The following is a 22,582-nucleotide window of genomic DNA, read 5'->3' on the forward strand; positions in this document are numbered from 1 at the left end:
TCATGGACAGATAGAGCTGGGTGTCATCTGCATAGCAGTGAAAATGTATGCTATGTCTTCTAATGATGCTGCCTAAGGGAAGCATGTATAATGTAAACAGAATTGGTCCTAGCACTGAACCCTGTGGAACTCCATAATTAACCTCAGTGTGTGAAGAGGACTCTCCATTTACATGCACAAATTGGAGTCTATTAGATAGATATGATACAAACCACTGCAGTGCAGTACCTGTAATACCTACAGCATGTTCTAATCGCTCTAATAGGATATTATGGTCGACAGTATCGAACGCTGCACTGAGGTCTAGCAGGACAAGCACAGAGATGAGTCCACTGTCAGAGGCCATAAGAAGATCATTTGTAACCTTCACTAAAGCTGTTTCTGTGCTGTGATGAGCTCTGAAACCTGACTGAAACTCTTCAAATAAACCATTCCTCTGCAGATGATCTGTTAGCTGTTTGACAACTACTCTTTCAAGGATTTTTGATATGAAAGGAAGGTTGGAGATTGGCCTATAATTAGCTAAGACTGCTGGGTCTAGAGATGGCTTTTTGAGTAAAGGTTTAACTACAGCCAGCTTGAAGGCCTGTGGTACATAGCCGATTATTAGAGATAGGTTGATCATATTTAAGATCGAAGAATTAATTAATGGCAGGACTTCTTTGAGCAGTTTTGTAGGAATGGGGTCTAAAAGACACGTTGATGGTTTGGAGGAAGTAATTATTGAAGTTAACTCAGAAAGATCAATTGGAGAAAAAGAGTCTAACTTAACATCAATGGTACTAAGAGTAGCTGTAGATAATATTACATCTGTGGGATGATTACTGGTAATTTTTTCTCTAATGATAAAAATTTTATTTGTGAAGAAGTTCATGAAGTCATTACTAGTTAACGTTAAAGGGATGGTTGGCTCAACAGAGCTCTGACTCTTTGTCAGCCTGGCTACAGTGCTGAAGAGAAACCTGGGGTTGTTCTTATTTTCTTCAATCAGTGATGAATAGTAAGATGTTCTGGCTTTGCGGAGGGCTTTCTTATAAAGCAGCAAACTATTTCTCCAGGCTAAATGATGATCCTCTAAATTTGTGACACGCCATTTCCTCTCCAGATTACGAGTCATCTGCTTTAGGGTACGTGTTTGAGAATTATACCCCGGAGTCAGGTACTTCTGATTCGAGACCTTAGTTTTCACTGGAGCTACAGTATCCAGAGTCGTACGTAGTGAGGAGGTGAAATTATTAACAAGATAATCGACCTCTGTTGGGGTAGCGTTCAGACAGCTGCTCTGCTCTATGTTGGTACAGGGCATTGAAGATGATAACAGTGGGTGGATTATATTCTTAAACTTAGTTACAGTGCTTTCAGAAAGACATCTACTGTGATAAAATCTACTCTCCACCACTGTGTAATCAATTATTGTAAATGTAAATGTTATCAGGAAATGATCAGACAGGAGAGGGTTTTCAGGAAACACTGTTAAATGTTCAGTTTCTATGCCATATGTTAAAACAAGATCTAGAGTGTGATTAAAGTGGTGGGTGGGTTCTTTTACATTTTGAGAGAAGCCAATTGAGTCTAATAACAGACTAAATGCCATGTTGAGGCTGTCATTTTTAGCATCTACATGGATGTTAAAATCACCCACAATAATTATTTTATTTGAGCTCAGAACTAAATTAGATACAAAGTCTGAGAAATCAGACAGAAACTCTGTGTAAGGCCCAGGTGGACGATAGATGATAACAAGACTGGTTTCTGAGTTTCACAGCTGGGGTGGACAATGTTAAGCATCAGGCTTTCAAATGAATTAAAAGTCTGTCTTGGTCTTTCATTAATTAATAGGCTGGTGTGAAAAATTGCTGCCACACCGCCCCCTCGGCCTGTGCTTCGAGGTTTCTGGTAGTTAGAATGACTCGGGGGTGTTGATTCATTTAAACTAACATAATCATCCTGCTGCAACCAGGTTTCTGTAAGGCAGAGTAAATCAATTTGTTGATCAATTATTAAGTCATGTACTAACAGAGACTTGGAGGAGAGAGACCTAATATTTAATAATCCACATTTCACTGTTTTACTCTTTGGTTCAGATGTGGATACTGTACTGTTCTTTCTTTGTAATTGTTTATGTTTAAGTTGTTTGTTGCTGGTTTTTAGTTTGTTTTTTGTCTTTTTGGAAGCTGACACAGTCTCTATGGAGATGGGTTTTTCGGGGGGTAGCAGGAGGAGAGAAGCTGCAGAGAGGCGTGTAAGACTGCAACTCTGCTTCCTGGTCCCAACTCTGGATAGTCATATTTTGGGAGGTTTAATAAATTTGTCCATATTTCTAGAAATGAGAGCTGCTCCATCCAAAGTGGGATGGATGCCGTCTCTCCTAACAAGACCAGGTTTCCTCCAGAAGGTTTGCCAATTATCTATGAAGCCCACATCGTTTCTGGGACACCACTCAGACAGCCAGCAATTTAAGGAGAACATGCGGCTAAACATGTCACTCCTGGTCTGATTGGGGAGGGGACCAGAGAAAACTACAGAGTCCGACATTGTTTTAGCAAAGTTGCACATCGATTCAATATTGATTTTAGTGACCTCCGATTGGCGTAACCGGGTGTCATTACTGCCGATGTGAATTATGATTTTACTGAATTTACGTTTACCCTTAGCCAGCAGTTTTAAATTTCCTTCAATGTCGCCTGCTCTGGCCCCTGGAAGACAATTGACTATGGTTGCCGGTGTCTCTAGCTTCACATGTCTGAGAACAGAATCACCAATTACCAGAGTTTGACCCCCGGCGGGTGTGTCACCGAGTGGGGAAAAACGGTTAGACACATGAACGGGTTGGTGGTGTACCTGGGGCTTCTGTTTAGGACTATGCTTCCTCCTCACCGTGACCCAGCCGCCCTCTTTCCCCAGCTGCTTGGGGTCTGCCGGGGAACAGCTAGCGGGGCCTACGCTATCTTCGGCTGCACCAGCTACAGGGGCCTGGCTAGCTACGGGTGAATTAAGGGTGCGAAGCCGAGTCTCCAATTCAGTAATCCTGGCCTCCAGAGCTGCAAATATGCTACATTTGTTAAAGATATCATTACTGCTAAAGGAGGCCGAGGAGTAACTAAACATCTGACACAATGAGCAAGAAAGTGCAAGAGGGACAGGTGAAGTAGCCATGGTGCTAACGAGTCGGCTACGAGCTAAGCTAAGCTAGCGAAACAGTACAGAGACAGTGAGTGAATACTTTGGCTATAAATTAGGTAGTGAGTACACAGAAAGTGTGCTTCGGATGAAGCACGTGAAGATTATACTACGAAAGAAGAATGTATTTAAAAGTTGTTAATTAAATTGCTAAGCAAATAAGCTACTCAGAAACACCACTGTGTTTGAGCAGGAACAGGAAGTGATACTCTACCGCAGAGCGAGCGAACACCAAGTGACAGCGCCACCAAGAATATAATATAGGGAAGAGTTCACCCTGCCCAGGTTAGGGTTACCGGAGCCCCAACCTGGGAGTCAGTCCTGGGGAGGGTGCCAGAGGGCAAGTGTCTCATGACCGGGCTTTGGCCCATGGGGCCCGGCTGGGCACACCCCGAAGAGGAGAAATGGACCCACTCTTCTGTAGGTCCACCACCTGCAGGAGGCACCTTAGGACTCAGGTGCAGTGTTTGCCAGGCAGTGGCCAAGGGCGGAAACCCCGGCGGACCGATTCACGGTTACTGAGACTAGCGAGGAAGGAAATCATATTAGCACTAATTTAGCAGTGAACACACAACTGTTTCACCTTGGTTTATCTTTTTTTTTTTTTAACTATTGAACTATTCAACTTTTTTAATATTTCAGCTATTTTTACGTTATGTTTAACTAACAAATTTACTTCTTCCATACTACCATACAATTGTAAAATGTTAAGCTTTTGTTCTCTCAGTTATAGGATTCTTTGTTCCTCTCAAGTCTTCAATTTTTTAACAAGAAGACCTTGATGATGCAGAAGCAACACTCGTAACTGAGAATCATTGTTCACTACTACATATTGTACGATTCTACATTGTTGTGATATCTACCTCACAGAGGAGAACATTGACGTACCAAATTCACAGCAGTGTAAGTGTGTCTGTGTTGGCTGACCTGTTGGCACTGTCATCCAGAGTCCTCTCCAGCCACTGCACTGAGGCAGTCTGCAGGGGGTCGGCCAGCAACGCAATCAGATGTCGGGCCAAGCTACAGCAGCGTTCTGCATGCATGGGGTTCCTCTTGTAGGGCATAGCACTGGAACCTGGAAGAGGAGCAGGCAAAGCTTTAGGCTGAGGCACAGTTTAACAGGTAAAAAGTGCTTTTGAATGAGCGAACGTACCAATCTGCTCCTTCTCAAAAGGTTCCTCAATCTCTTTTAGGTTGGCCAGCAGGCGGATGTCTGTGCAGATCTACAGCAGATAACAGCATAAAGTGTACACTCTGTTAGATCAGCTTTTTGAAGCTCAAGACCTAGGTTTCTTTAACCACCACTAAATAGAGACATTTCCTCACCTTGTGCACAGAAGCTCCCAAACCAGCGAGCGTGGACAGGCAGTCTATGTCCACTTTACAATTGTACGTCTGTCCAGTCACCAGGTAGGCTCTGGATAAGAATGGAACAAATTAGTTATAGCCCGTGTTTCAAACTGTTCCTGCTTGGACCATATTAAAAAATTATATGCAAGTCAACATTGGAGACAGGAGTTTGATACTTACTTCTTAAAGCCAGCCATCTCTGTCATCATCTTGTCAAGCTCTTCCACCTGGTGGCACAAAAGGAAAACTGACATTAAAAAGTTATCACAATACGGTGCTGTGGGACTTCAGAAAGCACCCATGTGGTTCTTATGGTTGTTTATACCTTGTCATGGTCCCCCTGAAAGAGCTGCAGGAAGCTGGCCTGGGTGCCTGTGGTCCCCTTCACTCCACGGAAACGAAGATCATCGCGGGCTCGCTCCAGGTTCCTCACATCAATCACCAAATCCTGCAGCCACAGACACGCTCGCTTCCCCACTGTGGTCAACTGGGCAGGCCTGTACAGAGAGGAGGAGAGGGGCACAGTGGGTGTGTTTGACATCAAAGTTAGACAGCTCTATCAGTCTGATGAAGGCCTATGAAAACACTGCAGCTGCAGTCGGACTCACTGGAAGTATGTAAAGCCGAGCGTGGGGAGGTCGGCGTATTCCTCTGCAAAGTTTGCCAGCCGGTCGATGACTCTGGCCAGCTGCAGGAAAAACAAGCCTTTAATGATGCAAATCAGGGTGTCAAACTTATTTTACATCGTGGGCTACAAACAGCCAACTTTGATCTTTAGCTCCCAGAAGCAGTGAAGATGCATAATAAATGTGACCAATATGTTGCAATGCCTGTCCTGTAATCTTTAAATATAATTTTTCATGAATTCAATTCTATGAAAACGTCCTGGGTTTTTGTTTGTTTGTTTGTTTGTTTTTTAATGGATTTACTGTAAAAACCAAAAAAAACAAGCTTGATATTAATATGCACTGTTTTCATAGAATTTCTGGACAAACAGGTGAGTCTCACCTTAGGCCAGAGGATGTTGAAGCCATCACGCAATGCAATGAGATCCTGAAGAAGAGAAACGACAAACATGAGAAGCTTTAAAGAGTCAAAACTCATCACTGCTGGGTTTATTTATGCAATAGTCCTACTTACAGTATTGTCTCCCACATAGCATGACGTAGCTCCGAGGTGGATGATGGGAGCAGCTGTGGGGCAGCTGTGGGGCAGCAGTGTGCAAAGGTGTGGACGTGCGCCATGACATCGTGCCTCAGCTTTCGCTCTTCTTCAGCCACCATGGCAAAGTCAATGTCCTCTGCATGGCTCTCCATCTCTGCAATCTGAGCATCAGTGATGGGCAGACCCAGAGCCTGAGGAGGAGAACATTGAACACAGAGACATGATGACAAACAGGAAGAGTTCCTACAAGCAACTCGTAAAGTTTAGAGCTGGCAAAACAAAAGTGCTTGTAGTTACAGAATGAATTTTGAACCATTTCCTGCAGGGTTTCATTCATTTTCAGAGTTTACTTATAAGCTGCTTCCTACTTACTACTTTTTATGTGGAGCTTTTTGACTCTTGATAATACAGTTCTTTACTTTTAAGATATTCATTTATCAACAGTTACAAATGCAAATATGTTTTATATAAATACATGTTTTATTATAAATACACATATTTGCAGCATTGGCTCTTCTGTTGATGAAAAGGATGTTTGGGTAAAAATCACACAGTGACTTGCATTGCTAAGCTGATAGCAAACAGCCTGCTGTTTATTAGTCAGTAGTCTGTCTGTCAGCATGTCTTTTCTCCAGTTTTGATCATCATGTGCTGTCCTCATGAGGAGGCACAGGCGCTCAATATGCTGATTAGACTGGACTATATTCTGTTGGGACACCGTAGTCACGTGATTCCTACAGCACTACAGATTGGTTCCAGCCAATCGAGTACCTCTCTCCTGTCAAAGGGGTCATAGGTCAGACTGTAAGCAGGTCAAACAAACCTCAGTGCAGAAGACACCATAAAGACAACAGCATTTAGCCAGAGTTACTGTTAATAATTTTGCCACTGGAAGAGCTGTTTTCTCATCACAGTAACATTCGCTTCTATTTTTACACAGCAGCAGCGGCTCTAAATGACTCTGCACGAGGAGCGTGTCAAAGCTCACGTGGCTCTGCGATGGGAAAATACAAACTGCAGATTTTCAATTTTAGAATCTCATAATAATGTTGACAGATGTTCATTTAAATTATGACGAACTGCAAGTTCTGTCGTGTTCAAACTTTTCAGAAGGAATTTCAGGAGAATTTTCTGTCATTTAATAAGATTTAATTTGCATTGGCAGTTGAAATTACAAGTTTACACAGCGCTGTGGAGCTTCATGTGAAATCAAGGGTCTGGTTCACAAAAACAATAACCTTGAAACGGGCTTTACAAAAACGAAGATTATCCTGACTATCTTGCTCCCACAAGAATGTGGCATTCTCGCTCCTCGTACATCTGTGACCTTGTCTGGTATCTGCTCCATCCGCTGTAAGAGACAGAAGAAAAAGACACCTCCCTGCCCTGCCTTGATAATCTTATGTTATTATCCATTGCTCTTCTACTTATTCTAACTTCTGGTTCAGAATATCTTGTCCGGACTCTCTGACCCAGAGACTTATAGAAAACACATTATCTGTGTGTGTAAGCGTGTTGCTAACAACTCTTTGCACTCGATTATATAGTCCGGACAGTCAGGCTGAACAAAGCTTTCAACGTTCAACAGACGTAGTGCCAAATCGTATGAGCACATTTGCAGTGTTTATATAAAATAATTAAAACAGCTTTGTTTAGTAGAAAAATCTAAAGTTTTAAAGCCTAAAGGTTCTAGCACAAAAACAAAAACAGTGAGACTGAATTGTGGAACATATAAAAATCAGCAGATCGTTATATCAAATCTTCTCAGCTTTGGCGAGATAAATCCACAGCTTCCTCCAGGTAGTGAACTTCTTTTTGTCGCTCATTTCTTTGCTGGCGTATCTGGACACCAGAGGTGAGCGAGACTTATTCATCTCTTCGGCTCCGGCCATGGTTGCTAGAAACGTGAACACAGCGAGGTCTTCAGCTTCTCTCCCCCCCCGGCTCTTTTTCTTCTTCCTCTGGATTTTTTTTTTTATAGCAGTTGAACCAACTTATAGTTGTATTACCGGCCCCTACTAGACTGCGAAAATAACACCTCTGTGTTATTTCATGTCATTTGAATCCATTTTTTGCCAACAAGTCAGCCTTTGATCTTGTAGACTTCTCTATGTGAAATGACTCTGCTTCTTCTTTGTGGCCTCAGCACCAAGCTGACAAGCTCTCACAGCTGTTTATGGTGAGTCCATGAAATGATGCCACAAGATGCCGAGTGATGCCACAGCTCTGAGGTCGCTCCAAAAGATATTCTGGCACGTTATGAGAGCTTGATCCACATTGCCAGCAAAAAGTCAAACTCGTTGAATCACCTGGTAATTATATTCACATTATTCATTCACTTTGTCCTTTTGAATTTGCTACCTTGTTATGTTGTTGAGCCAGTGGCTTCTTCACTTGTTGCTCCTGTATTTTCCTCAGTGATCAGTGTGTCAGATCTTTTGCTACTTCTCTGCCTTGTTAGGTAATAATAACACTTGTAAGGCATGTTGCATATTTGCAGCTCTGGAGGTCAGGCTCACTAAATTGGAGACCAAATTTTGTACAGATAAGAAAATGTACAGAGGTGTGTGTGTGTCTGTGTGTGTGTGTGTGTGTGTGTGTGTGTGTGTGTGTGTGTGTGTGTGTGTGTGTGTGTGTGTGTGTGTGTGCTCTAGATAGACTTCAGCAGACAATCAAGGACAGAGCTGGCCCAGACGCCTGTCTGCTTGCCTTTTCTCCAGTTTTGATCATTATGTGCTGTCTACGTGAGGTCCGCAGTGTATGGGGTGAAGAGGAAGAGGAAAGACAGCAAGTATTAGCGCTGTCCCAAGCATATAAGAATCATGAAAAATCTGTGATTATCAGCTGCATTTATCTAATATTAAATCACTCACAAAAAATGCAATTTCATGTATTTTATTTTTCGATTTTTCATTATATTTTTCTGTTTATGTTGTATAGGCTATATACAGGGTTCCTTAATTTTTTTCTGTTATTATTTTAATAAAATGCAACTCTGGAACTGCCGAATGTTTTCTGACTTATACACCATTTCTTTTTACTGTATACTAACAGTATGTTAAGACCAAGAGACTTGATAGGGCTCTATAAAGGTTGCAGACTTTACTTCAGAATATATGCAAACTTGCCACTCAAAGTGTCACCTAAAGAAAATCAAGAGTATTTCAAACATCTACAGCTTCCTTCAACAAACTGACAGAGATTTACACTTAAAATGTTTGAAGCTGAAGCTCCGGCATATGTGTCAAAAAAAATCAACACTGCTTCAGAAACACCGACGCTTGGTTCGGCTGAACAACGTCACGTGATCAATGACTTCCGAAGCTTCGTTCGGCACGTCACTGCTTTGTACCTGATTCAATGGTTTAAAAGAAACGGAGTCATTGGCGAGGTTTATGCTGTGTTCTGGTGGTGATTTTGTGCAGTGGTGGCAAACCAGTGTGCGACATAATTAGACACGGAGCCAAGAAGAGAGGACGCTCTCCCTATTCCTACGTAAAAACCAGTTCCTCAGAAATTCTCTTCCCAGGTCTAAAATGTACATAAGAAATACACAATACACAGTGGCGGTCCTAGCCTGTTTGGCGCCCTGGGCGAACACTCCCTCTGCCCCCCCCCTACACACACACACATAAAACATATTATGGACTGTACAATAACATAAAACTTGTTGGAACCATACTGAATTTCACCAGAGAAACACACTCATACATGAAGAGTATGCATACTATGCAAACGGCTACCAAACAGCCATCATAATTCGCCATACAATGAGAACAGGATATTTATAATTGAGTGATCTGTATATATTAGTGCTATTTCTTAAATGTGTAAAATCTGTAACATAAGGTATTGTTTGGAGTTTAGTCTGTTACTGTTACTATTTTTACCATTTCTTCTTGGAGCAACTGTAACCCACATTATTTCCTTAGGGATTAATAAAGTATTCTGATTCTGATTGTTTCAGGATGACCTGCCATTATCCAAGGACACATCTGCTTACCTGTATCTTTTGCTCGTTTCTCCTCTTCTTTTCTCTTTTTTTCTAAACTGAGCACCTGATGGCTTTGAACTTTTCTTGTCCATCTTCCATTGGTCTTAATTTTGCACTCCAGTATGAACACCCATCCCCCAACCCGAGGATCACCACAACATAACCTAATAGACCTACACCTTAGTTCACAGATTTGCTTTGTCTAGGGTTTATTTCTGGGATTTCGCACAACCCAGGGTTCAAATCATGAATCCATAATGGGCTTGGATTTACAACATTATGAATGAAATGTGCTCTATTTGGAAGAAGCAGGCCCCCCTCCCCTTTCGACGGGTTGTGTGTGAGACTTTAAATCAAGGGCGTAGATTTGGTTTTGGCATTGGTGGGGATGGATGATTCAACCACCAAACCCTGCCCTGTTTCTTTTTTTTTTTTTTTTCCTTTTTGTCTTTACTTCTTGATTTAAAAAAAAAGGAGAAATATACTTGCCTACATATGCTAGTCTACATGCTTTTAAACCATTTAAAATTACAATTCATAGTTTTATGTGTGAATTACATAATGTTAAATTACTATTAAACAAATGACTGACTGAGAATTTTAGACTTTAGTTTACTTCAGCCATATTCCATATAAATCAGGTATCATACAAAAATAAAAATAGCTTCAAATACAGTCATGACAATAAAAGAATATGACTTTAACAACATTATTTCAGTTATAGTACACCAACATCTCTGATACATTAGCACTAAGGGAACAGTGAATGACCTGGTGGTTTTTATCCATAAAACTACTCCTCTAAGATTACCACAAAGTAAAAGATCTCTCAGCAAAATTATGCAACATTTTAGGCAAACTATTGCCCCGATCAAATCAGTGAGCTGGGATTTTTCATTCTAAACATGAACTACTGTTACAGCAACAGACATGGACTACTGGTGCCCCACACAACAACTCAATGTCCACTATGTGAAGGAGCCAAACACATGCCTGCTCCTCTCGTTAACTGAGATAAACTGCTGGCATATTGGTTTTACATCTATACTGTCCAGTCTCTCGTGGTGGACATGGCATACAGCATTTTACCTTTAAGCATTTTACATTTTAACGTTAGGCATATAATTTTAACAGCCTCTGTAAACTAATATCCTGGGTTGCTCGAGGCTGCCGTTTTCTCTGACAGTTTCAATCAAAATTAGAAATGCTACTCTGGGAGACTGAGATAACTAATAGTGCTGCCTGTTGTGCAGTTAGTTTCCAAAACACGTTATTCATTGTTACATACAATTTTAGACTGATGTGGGCCAAAGCCTAGCATAGCCTGTAACGTTATTATGACGGACACATTTTATGAGTGAACTTGACTTTAAGTGACTTACAGGTTTCTTTGAAAAATACTTTCTTATATCCAGGTTCTTCGTTTTTGCTGTCATCCTCCTCTCCTCCTTGCAGGTCCTCGCAGCGCAGGCTTGCCGCTGCTAAAACTAAACAGAGCTCCCTGAAAGGCACAGCCAATCACATTGGCCATATTTGTCACATGAGGTAGGACTCCAGTAGAGATCGTAATTTAAGTCTTTCTGCACCGCTGGGTGAATGAGACGTTGACAGATCGTTTTTTTCTTTTTATCCGGTTTGTTTTTCTTTACTCGAAGAGATCAAATTATTGGTGGGGACATGTCCCTTCCGTCCATGCCAAATCTACGCCCTTGCTTTAAATCATCAAACTGTAAATTATAAATTTTAAATTGTTATTGATCCCTTTACCCCTGGTCCTAAAGTGTATATTTATTTTCTTACTCTTCTTATATTTATTGTTTGTTTACTTGCACTGCTGTAACTGGAGCCACGTCGTCTCGTCTCTCCATATACTGTACTGTTTGTAGCGGAGATAACAATAAAGTTTGCTTTGACTTCAGCAGCGAGCAGGCGCACCGAGGGCTCTCGCGTTCACTTTTTGCGTATAGAATTTTGAAAAAAACATCGGTACAAATTATAAGTCAGTATCATAATGTCTGGTGTTTTCATGTTTGTTGGTTTGTTTTTATTTTGTTTTATTTTGCGAGTTGCTATTAGATGCTGCTCCAGCCAGCCAGAGAATCCCCCGCCACCCCGCCCTCTCCTCCCTGTGCAGCAAGCAGCAGGCGCACCTCGCAAACGGAGGGCGCCCTTACTCCCAGCAAATGGTTGATGGAAACCCAATCGGTGCTTACGACATTCCCGATGTGCGCTGGCATGATATCGGGGCAGCATGAGTACGGGTAATTTTTTTATTTATTTTTTGCCGATGCCCGTGATGCCGCCCCCCACCATGATGCGATCGTGGCTCAAGAGTTGGGCGTTCGCCTTGTAATTGGAAGGTTGCTGGTTCGAGCCCTGGCTTGGACAGTCTCGGTCGTTGTGTCCTTGAGCAAGACACTTCACCCGTTGCCTACTGGTGGTGGTCAGAGGGCCCGGTGGCGCCAGTGTCCGGCAGCCTCGCCTCTGTCAGTGCGCCCCAGGGTGGCTGTGGCTACAATGTAGCTTGCCATCACCAGTGTGTGAATGTGTGTGTGAATGGGTGGATGACTGGATATGTAAAGCGCTTTGGGGTCCTTAGGAACTAGTAAAGCGCTATATAAATACAGGCCATTTACCATGCCGCCCCGGGCAACCGCCCGTGTCGCCCGTATCAAAAACCGCTACTGACGATACATATAGTTATAATTATAGAAGTTATAGCATATTATACAAAATTAGTTATTATTAGAATAGACATAACATCATTTGGATATCACATGATATCAAACAGAAGCTGTCAGCTCTGTAATGTGGGCAATCAATAAGAAAGCAGTTCATTATTGCTGTAGATTCGAGCGGCTCTTCATATTTTTGGCCAACAGATGTCACCAAACACGACTGTGTGTGAAAAGCTTCAAGCAATGAACAGTTTTTCAACATAAGTTCTAACGCTTCAGATAGCTTCATTTGGCCATCGCTATTGAAAATCTTTGCCGGGAGAGGGAGCGTGAAGCTGGGCGACTAATCCAGTGAGTGTGATCCGGTGTCCGAGTGGCGGAACCAGAGAGCTGTAGCACAAAGAAGAAAAGGTAAGTACATAGACTTGTGCGCACATGAGCCGTAAGAGCCTGTTACCTACCCGGGTAAGCTGACGAAGAGACAGCAAAACTGGTCTTAAATACCCTCAGTAGATTGCCCCAGATTAGCTCCAGGTGAGTCGGACAGGTGAGGAGGTCACAGCTCCGCCCAGAGGCGGACATCGAAGAATATAGAACTCAGTGGTAATTTACCAGCAGCGCACCCGGACCGTGACAACAGTTTCAGTAAGCGAACTCTAAATTTCTTAGTAAATTACTTCACCATCTGTAAAAAGTGAAAATCCCAACCCATTTTCTTATTTCCTTAAATACGAGCTCACCTTACTTATTTATAGTGTTTATTGCTCCAGACAGGTCAGTCCCCCTCATCCATCTATGGCCTACTTCGACCCAGATTACAGATATGGTGATAAATCCTTCTCTCCACATTATAATAATTGTTTTTTGTTTGTTTGTTTGTTTAAAAAAAAACAGGGTCTGAATGTCCTCTGTTCACTTTTAATCTCATGCTTTGAACATCACCATCCTTTAAATAGCCGACTTCTGGTAGGATCACGTGGTCAAGTGGAAGGTGTCCTTTTTTTAATGTGTGACGTGACTGTACAGACTTCAAAAACGCTGGGACGCCGAAGCGCTAACTTTGCCTCGATACATGAAAAGACGTCAACAAAACGTTTAAAACGTGTTATGATCGCTGCAATAAACACGAGTACGTCAGCGAAGAGTTTGGAGTCATATTAGCACTGTCACCCACGTCTTTAAAATCTACACAGCGAATGTTGCTTCTTCTTTTTTAACCTTCTGACTTCCGTGATTTCCCTAGGTTCCCTGAACGTACCTCCCCATATAGCGGACATAATTCAACTGGTAAGGAGCCAAGAATGAGCTCAGACATTCAGGATGACTTTTCTGCTAAACGTGTCGTATTCTTCAGGCAGTATCCACTCTAAGGCGGCGAAGATTTGACTCCAAAGCGATCGGACAGCGTCTTACAGTCATCTGCTATTTATAGAAGCTCTTACTTATTATGTAAGCCGTTTCTTGTATCACATTTAAATGTATTCATGCAGCATAAATCCCACTTCCTGCCTCGCACAATACTCTCATGTCTAGAGGCGTCATATATATTATGAATAGCTGTGTCCATGCATGATGCAACATCTGGGGAGCACATCCAGCTGTAAGCCGAGCACAAAGTACTGACTCTCTCTCTCTGTCTATCCATCTTTCCGTCTGTCCACCTGACTGCAGTCTGCATACAGTGCCACACTGCTGCTGCTGCTGCTGTCGTCTGATACAAGCGAGTGGGAGGCACAGCTTCCTCTGTTTTCCCTCAAAAAAATGAACAGATATCTTATTGGAGCAGCTGCTGAAGGGGTGGATTTGGCTTCCAGTCTCCTGCATTGCACAATCTTTTCCCTCAGCTCGGACAGATAAAGAAGACAAAAGAAAGGAGGACTGGAAGGGGAGGAGGACTGGGAGCGGAGGGGATATATATGTATGTATCCATAAAGGAAAAGACTAGGAAGAGCCACGGTGAGGTGAAGGGGGTGTGAAAGAAAACAGATTACAAAAAAAGAAGGAAGGGAGAGGTTTAAGTATGAGGAAATGAAGAGAGGCAGGGGCAGGAAACTGAAGATAGAGTGACTACACTGCAGCAGAATGAGGGTTAGAGTGAAAGCAAGAGCTGGGAAGCATTTGAGCTCCGCATCTGTGGCTTTCTGAAGAGGCACGAAAAAGGAAGGCACCGTGGAGGTGAGACGGAGACGGAGGAGGGGGGCTGAGGAGGAGGAAGCCAGAGGTTCTACACACAAGATGGCTGCTGTGTCCTCTGCCTCTGACACTGGTAAGTGGCTTTTTAATATTTTGCCGGACACCTCACAGCGAGCTCGACATCATCACCTTTACTTTAACAGCAGCATCCTTTCTCAAACGTCGGCTGGAGGCGGAAACTGTTGCTCGTGTCAACTTCTGTGATTGGTGGCATACATGGAAAGTCAGTGAGCATCATTAATCAATAAACTTCTCTCTGCATCTCATACTCTCCTCCACCTCCTCCTCCTCATGGAGCACGCATCACTCCTCTGAGCAGATGCTGGATATTCAAATACTTCTCTGATGCCTTTGAAAAAAAGAAGAATCGAAACTCAGAGTGCGTCATGTTTCGTTCACATGACAGAGTGGTGTGTCTGCCTCTGTTTTTCTGAAATCTGAGAACAGATGAAAAGATGAGGGATGCTGGGAGATCAGCCAAAGCGGGACAGAGACGCGAATGAACGAGGAGCCAGGGAAAGAGACGAGGTATAAGGTAGCAAGCTTCTCAGATAAGATGAGAGCAGAGAGGGAATGGAAGGAGGGAGGCCAGGAAAGAAGGGGGGAATGTAGAATTGCGTTGCAGTGTGAAGGATGCAGAGGTGCAGTCATCTCCAAAACACAGTAGGACGACTGAATAGTGGGTTTAAACAAATTAAGATCCAAAATCTATTCAGACAGAATGTTAAAAGTATATACCTCTACCTAGGTTTGATCCCTGGCTCCTTCACCTTTGGACAAGATGCTGAACCCCGAGTTGCCTCTGATGCATCCATCAGATTATGGCTGTTTCTCAATAATCGAGTACGCTAGTCCGTACTTGATAGTCCATATTTTGGAAGTTCACACAGGAGTTCGGACTTTCCGAGAACGCGAGAGAGACATCGCAGCAGTAGAGCTTTCGCTGCCATCCCCTTTTAATTTAAATGCGATTAATATTTGCAATGAAATTTACACATGATCCGGTAGATTTCTTTTAAAAAAAAAGGTAATTTACAAAAGTATTTTAAGCACTTTGGCAAAATTTGCTTTTACATATGAAACGACCTGTGTGTGTGTGTGTGTGTGTGTGTGTGTGTGTGTGTGTGTGTGTGTGTGTGTGTGTGTGTGTGTGTGTGTGTGAATGTCCGATTATTAAAAAAAAAAGCACGTGTGTGTGAATGGGTTGTAAGAAAGTGTTTTAAGTGCTCAAATTGAGTAGAGAAGCACCATTCTGATGTCACTGTGTTACAACAGGAGACCCCCGGGGCCGCCATCCCCCAGAGCGCAGATTGCTGCTCCTCGGGGGTCCACGGTCCGGTAAGACCTCCACTGCCAACAGCATCCTGGGAGATGAAGTCTTTGATGGTGGGACGGAGACTACACACAGCAACGTGGGCCACACTGAGATCTACGGCCGCCGCGTCACCGTGGTCGACACCCCGCCGTGGGCCATCCCCGCCAACCCGGGTGACGACGCCGAAGCTGACAACAACGACAACGCGGGGGCCGAGTCAGACAGCCCACACCGACCGCCGCCGAGCCTGGACAGCGAGGGCCCGTGCATGGGTGCCATTCTCTGCCCTCCGGGGCCGCACGCTATCCTTCTGGTGGTGTCGGTCACCCAGCCCTTCACCGAGACTGAGCGGAGGGCTGCAGAGGAGCAGCTCGGCGCCCTCGGGGGAGGGACCTGGAGGTACTCCATGGTCCTGTTCACCGGGATAGACAAGCTGCCCAAGGGGGTTTTTATTGAGGAGCACATAGCAAACACTGGAGAGGCCCTGCAATGGCTGGTGGAGAGATGTGGAAGCAGGTATAACGTCAGTTTGCTATCTTCCTGTTTTTCCCAGTGTCTCCTCTGGTTTCTCAAAAGATACTCAATGTTTAGACTGTGCAGCAGGAGTTTGATAGATAACCTAAAGGGAAACGGCTGCAGATGTTGTGCTTCAAACCTGATTTACGCTGAACATGCTGCCTATGGAAAAAACAGTTGTGCAAATCTGATAACATCTCCAGCAGTATCATTTCAGTCAACTTTGGCTGCAAGCTTCAATAACAATAAAACTGAGTGTATGAAGCTTCAGAGTGGATTAGTCACTACTTCAGGGTGGATTTTTAACTCTCCACATAGAAGAGTACCATGCTAAAACGTCTGCATCTGTTCACACCGGATTGCTTAGTTGGTGTTAAACATCAAACTGGCAGCACCAGAGACTGCTTAGCTTATAGTGAATGTAAGGTTCAAGATCTAAAGGTTCCTGATTTTCAGTTCAGTTATGTCACCAACCAACAGCAACGCTGTCAGTAAGACAACAATTCTGACATTTTTGAAAACTGTGGAAAGTTTCTTTCAGGGCAAAAGGAAACTGTATGCTGCAGTTGTTGTTATGTAGTTCTAAATAAATTTAATGTCATGCCCCTTTTAAAGCTGGTTTCCCCCCTGCAGGTACCACGCCTTTGATAACACTCGAAAAGAAACAGAAGAAAACACACAAGTACCCGAGCTGATGGAAAAAGTGGAGGAAATGATCACTGACAACCAAGGTTTGGCAGGATTTATTAAAGTAAAGACCATGTAAAGTTCATGAGTTGAGAAGCGTTTTAATTCTAGTTTTAATTAAAAACAGTAGGGAAACATCTCAAATGCTAGAAATGAAACACGTTTATGTTTTGTTTTTTCATGAATTTATATTAATGTTGAAGCCAGCGACACAAATAAAAGACGACACAGATTATTTCACCAGTATCCTGTGGTGTTTATGTTTGAGGAAGGAACTGCCGTCGTTTTATTGTTCAGAGTTTCCTTTGTTGTATTTTGTTCACAATACCACAAATGTTTGTGGTCAGAACTGCAGTCGGGTTCATTTAACACCGGTCTCTGCCTGCAGCATTCTGGGATGTTGCTGAAAATAAACATGGACTTCCCATGAAAAGGCTTGAATGGCTTTATATGTGGCTTCAAACCCTGAATATAATCGTAACAGAGCCAGATGTGCAATGTGCATTAATATTCCCCCCTCCTCACTCATGCTTGTTTATTTAATGTGTTCTGATAGCAAGCTGTGCAGTCCCTCTTCACTTTAGCCCATAATACAGAATGACGATGTCTGGATCCTCTAAATCTTTTATTAACATTGTGCACCATAGATGATAAAATCACCAAATTCTCAAAAGTTTTACATTGCTCTTATTTGTCTCACAGAGTGCTGACAATCTCATTTTGACCTGCTGCTTATTACGTGATGTATTTTTGCATTATACAGCTTTCTTGATAAAATTTCAGTCGAGAGATGTAAGTAAATAACTGTCATTTGATATGTAAATAATTTTTAAAAGATGCTTTTTTTGTAAAACAGTACATTTGAAAATGTATGGATAGCAACTATGATTATATTTTGATTTTAAAAATATCATTCAGATGAAAGAGCAGGCATGTACTGGTGCATGAACTATTACAGAGACATAAAAAATATTTTTTTATAAGTACCGGTGATGTTACTTTGTGACAGCTGTGGCATAAACGTTACACTGGCTAATCAGGTTTTTGACAGATTTCTGAAATATTTGTGTATTCTTGTTTTTATGATCCTATTTTCAGTTAAACACAGGTAGGTGTTTAACTGAAAATAATACTTTTTTAAACATTTAGAGCTGTGACACAGTAAATAATTACACTTCATGTGCTTCTCTAGCTCATGATTAATACTCCAGTTGTGTTAAAGAGCTGACACACAACAGTTCGGTGAATAATTTATGGGTGCTTTCATGCAGGATGGTACTTTGAGGTGAATGAGCTGATTTTACTGGAGGAAGAACAGGCCCGGAGAGCTCTGGAGGAAGAAAGGATGAGGATGGAGGAGCACGCTCGACAGAGGGAGCAGATGATCGGAGGACCTCCCAGAGGTATGAGCGTTTGTGTGTGCTGAAGTGTGTAATTGAGTGAGTCATGTGGTGAAGGAGAGTTGAATTCACATGTGTCACGGTTCTACCCTAGGGAAAACAACCCCCCCACCCCACGAAATGGTGTTGTAGCAAATTGCTTACTCATTCCTGTTGAGCTTGCATTGCTTTTTATTCAGAGTGTTTTCATTCTCTCCGCTTTGTTTATCTGATTACTCTTTCTCATCCTGTCCTCGTCATTCTGTTTAGAACTGAGGTTGCTGTTGCTGGGTTGGAAGGGTGTTGGAAAAAGCTCTGTGGGGAACTGCATCCTGGGCCGCCGCTACTTTGAATCAGGACAAGAGACAGAGCTGTGCCTCAGGCGGCAGGCGCTCGTGTCTGGTCGTCGGGTCACTATTGTAGACACGCCGGGCTGGGACTGGTTCTCGGTGAGGCGAACCCCTAAGCGAATCCGCCAGGAGTCCCAGCGCGGGGCTGCCCTCCTGCGGCCCGGACCCCACACCCTGCTGCTGGTCCTCCCCGTCGTCTCGTCCCTCACCGCCAGGAAGCGGCGAACGCTTGTGGCGCACATAGAGACTCTGTTTGGCGACAGCGCGTGCCTCCACACCATGGTGCTGTTCAGCTGTGGTGACTGGCTGGGACGCACGCCCATTGAGGAGCACATCCTCAGAGGCGGACGCGAGTTGCAGAGACTGTTGGAATACTGCGGGAACTATTACCACGTACTGGACAGTAAGACGCCTGGCAAAGACAGGAGTGTGTCGGTCCTGCTGGATAAGATTGAAGAGATGATCAGAGAGAACGGCGACAAGGCCTTCCTTCCCATACAGACAGAGTGGTGTAAGTCCTTTTTTTCTATATATTTTGCAACGATAGCTAATGTTCAATGGCTTTTGTCTCGTGTTGCAGTTGAAAAACACATATGCACACAGCTGATCTGCTTATGAAAATTATGCACACTAATAAAATGCTGTTGCATTTGACAGTGAGCGAGGAGAGCTCCTACTCCTCTGACAACACCGAACCAGAGGACGACTGCCGGGGATGCCAGCTACAGTGACACAATCAAACTAAAGGAAAAAGTCTTTTTCCTCCTTGTGAGCCTTTTAACGGGGGATGAACATCACCTCATAAAACTAAAACCTCATTGAGATATCCCTCTCTAACTCTCAAGAGTTTCAAGGACAACAAAGGGTTCAGATGAGTAGGTCTGGAGAGTGAGACGTTTAAGACGAGCTCCTCATGCCGAACAGCAGGAGAGATGTCCTGCTTCGAGCGACCTGAGCTCAAAAACACACCCCGACCCTGCGAGCATGTCCACAGAAGTCAGCTGCTGCTAATCTTTGTAAATCTTTATTCCGTCCGCACTGATCAACTTTGTATTACGTGTTGCAAAAAAAGGGCAAAATCCAAACCAAAAAAGCTACACGTTTAAAAAAAAACAAAAAACTGCAATGTCCGGTCAGATTTGAGGGTGGGATCACATGTGTCATTAGCAAGTTTTGGAAGATTGTTCCCTCTGATGTCAATCAGTTTGAATCAGAAAGGATTTACAAGCAAAAGAAAAAAGCTCAAGTGAAAGCAAGCTACTTAATACCAAATCCAAACATGGACAAAGTGTGCTGGAAATGCACGCACAACCTTCAGATGTTAAAAACAGGAGGTAACGCTTGCCTCTCACATTAGTGAGACTGAACTGATCTCCGTTAAAAATGCATTCGTCTCTGCTGCTCAGGGAGTCTGAGTTGGATTAATTTAAAAAGGGGCAAAATCTGGCACAGCCACAGAGACGCAGATTAATGTTGATTGCTTAAGTGTGGATGTGAGTCACATGTTAATCCAAATTTGGGCCTTTCTCCGAGTGTTTGTTTTAGTTTACCGGGAGCTTAAAGGGAGTGAGTCTTTAAGAACCAACTAAAAAGCGTAAGTCATTTTTATCACACCTCTGCATTCATGCTCAAGAGGAGCTGGGAAGACAGTTTAAAGAAGGCTGTGTCAAAACTTAGCGCAGCCTCAGATCCCCATGGAGCACCCGGGCCGGCTCTGCTTGGCTGCTTATGGTCATGCACTCAGTGCGTGTATTGACAAGGCAGATTCAGCTACGTGCCTCAGCATCAAAGCGAGACAGCAGGAGCACACCCTGCAGCAGTAGCAGCAGGGCAGTATCCTATAGGCTACATCAAGCTTTCGCATGCTACAGAAACAGCATAACCTCATGAACCACTCAAGCTCTCATAGGGCTCTTAATACCTTGTAACTTTTTCTACATCCTTGAGCTATCAAACATCAGTAGTTAAAAAAAATACATATATATATATAAATATATACAGCCATCAGAGGCATGTTAAGACATAGCATGTGGCAAAATGAGTGCCTATAGAGCTGAAGGCAACCTCACTTCGTTCTTCTTGCTTGAATAAGCAATTTCTTTGGTATCACATCACATCCTTCCACCTTTACAACTGCAAAAAAAAAGAAAAGAAGAAAAAGGAGGGGATAAAATAGAATTCACCCTCTGAAATAAAAACAAATACATAATATGTGACCGATAGCACTGCCATGCTGTAAAATGGAATTTTCTACAAATGATGTAGCCTGTAAATGAATCCGCAGCACTGCTCCCTCTCAACGCTTCAGCAACCTCTGTGCTTCATCTAGCCACATAGGCCACCGGCAGCACTTAAGTGTGACACGCATGACTTTCACATTTTAATACGAGGACGTCCCGCGAGTCCTAAACCACCTCAGTATATCAAAAGTGTAGTAAACAGTGTAAAATAATGTACCATTTTAGGCTCTTAGTGAAGCATTTTTGCACCGTGTAAGTTCTACCACTTTACTGTAGCCAAAGTGATGTCCCTTTCTGTGGTCCCTCTTTATGTGGAGATTGGAACATCAGTACTTTGTTCATCCTGAGACAATGATAATAAAAGATATGGATATATTGTTGTGTATTTTTGGCTTTCGTCTTATTATTTAACTGTCATTTCAATTTGAATGCAATTCCTGTCTTTGAAGACAAAAGATCTCACTGTTTTACCTCTGAGAGGATCTGGTAGTGTGGTGATAGCATCACTAGGTGGCAGTGTAGCAAGAAAAATACTGCATGTGAAGATGAAGGCAGATAAAAATGAGCTCTGGAACGGTTTGTTTCAACTTGAGCAATATTTGCATTACTGGGAAAGGAGATTATTCCAAAAATAATGCAAAAAAGGTCATTTCAGATCTGTTTTGCATTGGCAGACAAAAAGAGAGCCTAATAATTCTTGCTTCACTCTTGAAAAATGAGGGCATTTACACAAAGTTAGCAAAGGTTTTTGCCTGTAAGGAATATTTTGCCTATTAGTGCTGAACTGTTGTGACTTTGGCGCTTGTCCAGAGAGGTATGGTAAATAGTCCCTGAGCTATCTGGAAACGAGCCCAGGCCAATTACAGAGCGCACACCTAGGTCCCGTCGTAGGATGAATGCACACATTTCTGTTGGGTAACATTATTCGAGTTGTGCCTAGGTCAGCACTCTCACTTTTTTTCTCCCCCTCTCCTGTACACTAGCACAAATAAAAATATGCTCAATTACATGACCAGCATAAACTTTTGAACCACCTTAATGAGCTGCAGAGGGACTGAACATACTATTACATCTTTTGGGGTTGTATCATTAAGAGTATCCAGTGTAGAAAAATCTGCCCAATCAAACGTGTTGTTATCCACTGGGAAATAAAGCAGCACCCAGATGTTTTTCGGGTTTTTTTGTGAATGTGAAACTGTCTTACCGTGTACTTATAAATAGAATTAACTTCACATGACTGTCACTTGAATAATCATGCGTTTGACAACATGACCATCAGGCGGGCCCCATTATCTTCAGTTCTGCTTCAAAGAAAACCCTGAGATAGCGACCAGCCTTGTTTGGAGTTAATAATTTACAGTAAAGCTCATATTTGTAGTATTCATCCACATTACTTTCATGCTTCTGACTCAGGTCAAACTCATTAAACACTAACGAAGGAATTCTCAGAAACCAACACCAGTTCCTACTCAACATCTGGTTTATGTTAAAGCATTCTCTTGTCAACATAATGCAAAAAGAAAGAAACTGCCACAA

The 22,582-nt window shown here is 42.9% G+C and overlaps 1 protein-coding gene and 1 pseudogene across 2 annotated transcripts; one reads left to right on the forward strand and one right to left on the reverse strand.

The window, feature by feature from the left end:
* Positions 1 to 3,903: 3,903 nt before the first annotated feature.
* Positions 3,904 to 11,539, reverse strand: LOC146388931 (adenylosuccinate lyase-like; annotated as a pseudogene). Its single transcript, XR_014800106.1, has 9 exons — positions 11,071 to 11,539; positions 5,671 to 5,885; positions 5,539 to 5,583; positions 5,139 to 5,218; positions 4,856 to 5,027; positions 4,711 to 4,757; positions 4,507 to 4,597; positions 4,334 to 4,403; positions 3,904 to 4,255 (listed from the first exon to the last, which is right to left on the reverse strand). The product of XR_014800106.1 is annotated as an adenylosuccinate lyase-like (transcript).
* Positions 11,540 to 13,662: 2,123 nt separating this feature from the next.
* On the forward strand, positions 13,663 to 21,431 carry LOC146388932 (GTPase IMAP family member 8). Its single transcript, XM_084926515.1, has 7 exons — positions 13,663 to 13,815; positions 14,038 to 14,632; positions 15,835 to 16,390; positions 17,024 to 17,121; positions 18,349 to 18,480; positions 18,727 to 19,317; positions 19,464 to 21,431. The coding sequence occupies exons 2-7, from the start codon at positions 14,602 to 14,604 to the stop codon at positions 19,535 to 19,537; spliced, it is 1,482 nt and encodes a 493-aa protein (XP_084782641.1). The 5' UTR covers positions 13,663 to 13,815; positions 14,038 to 14,601; the 3' UTR covers positions 19,538 to 21,431.
* The last annotated feature ends 1,151 nt before the right edge of the window (positions 21,432 to 22,582 follow it).

This window comes from Perissodus microlepis, chromosome 4, assembly GCF_051167445.1.
Source record: "Perissodus microlepis isolate ML-2025 ecotype Zambia chromosome 4, ASM5116744v1, whole genome shotgun sequence".
In the NCBI taxonomy this organism is placed as follows: domain Eukaryota; kingdom Metazoa; phylum Chordata; class Actinopteri; order Cichliformes; family Cichlidae; genus Perissodus; species Perissodus microlepis.

Bases quoted from the DNA above. Each gene is read 5' to 3' on its own strand.
- LOC146388932 (XM_084926515.1), top strand. From the start codon at position 14,602: ATGGCTGCTGTGTCCTCTGCCTCTGACACTG. The intron at 16,391-17,023 runs GTATAACGTCAG...TCCCCCCTGCAG, and splicing joins GTGGAGAGATGTGGAAGCAG to GTACCACGCCTTTGATAACA. The intron at 18,481-18,726 runs GTATGAGCGTTT...CATTCTGTTTAG, and splicing joins GATCGGAGGACCTCCCAGAG to AACTGAGGTTGCTGTTGCTG.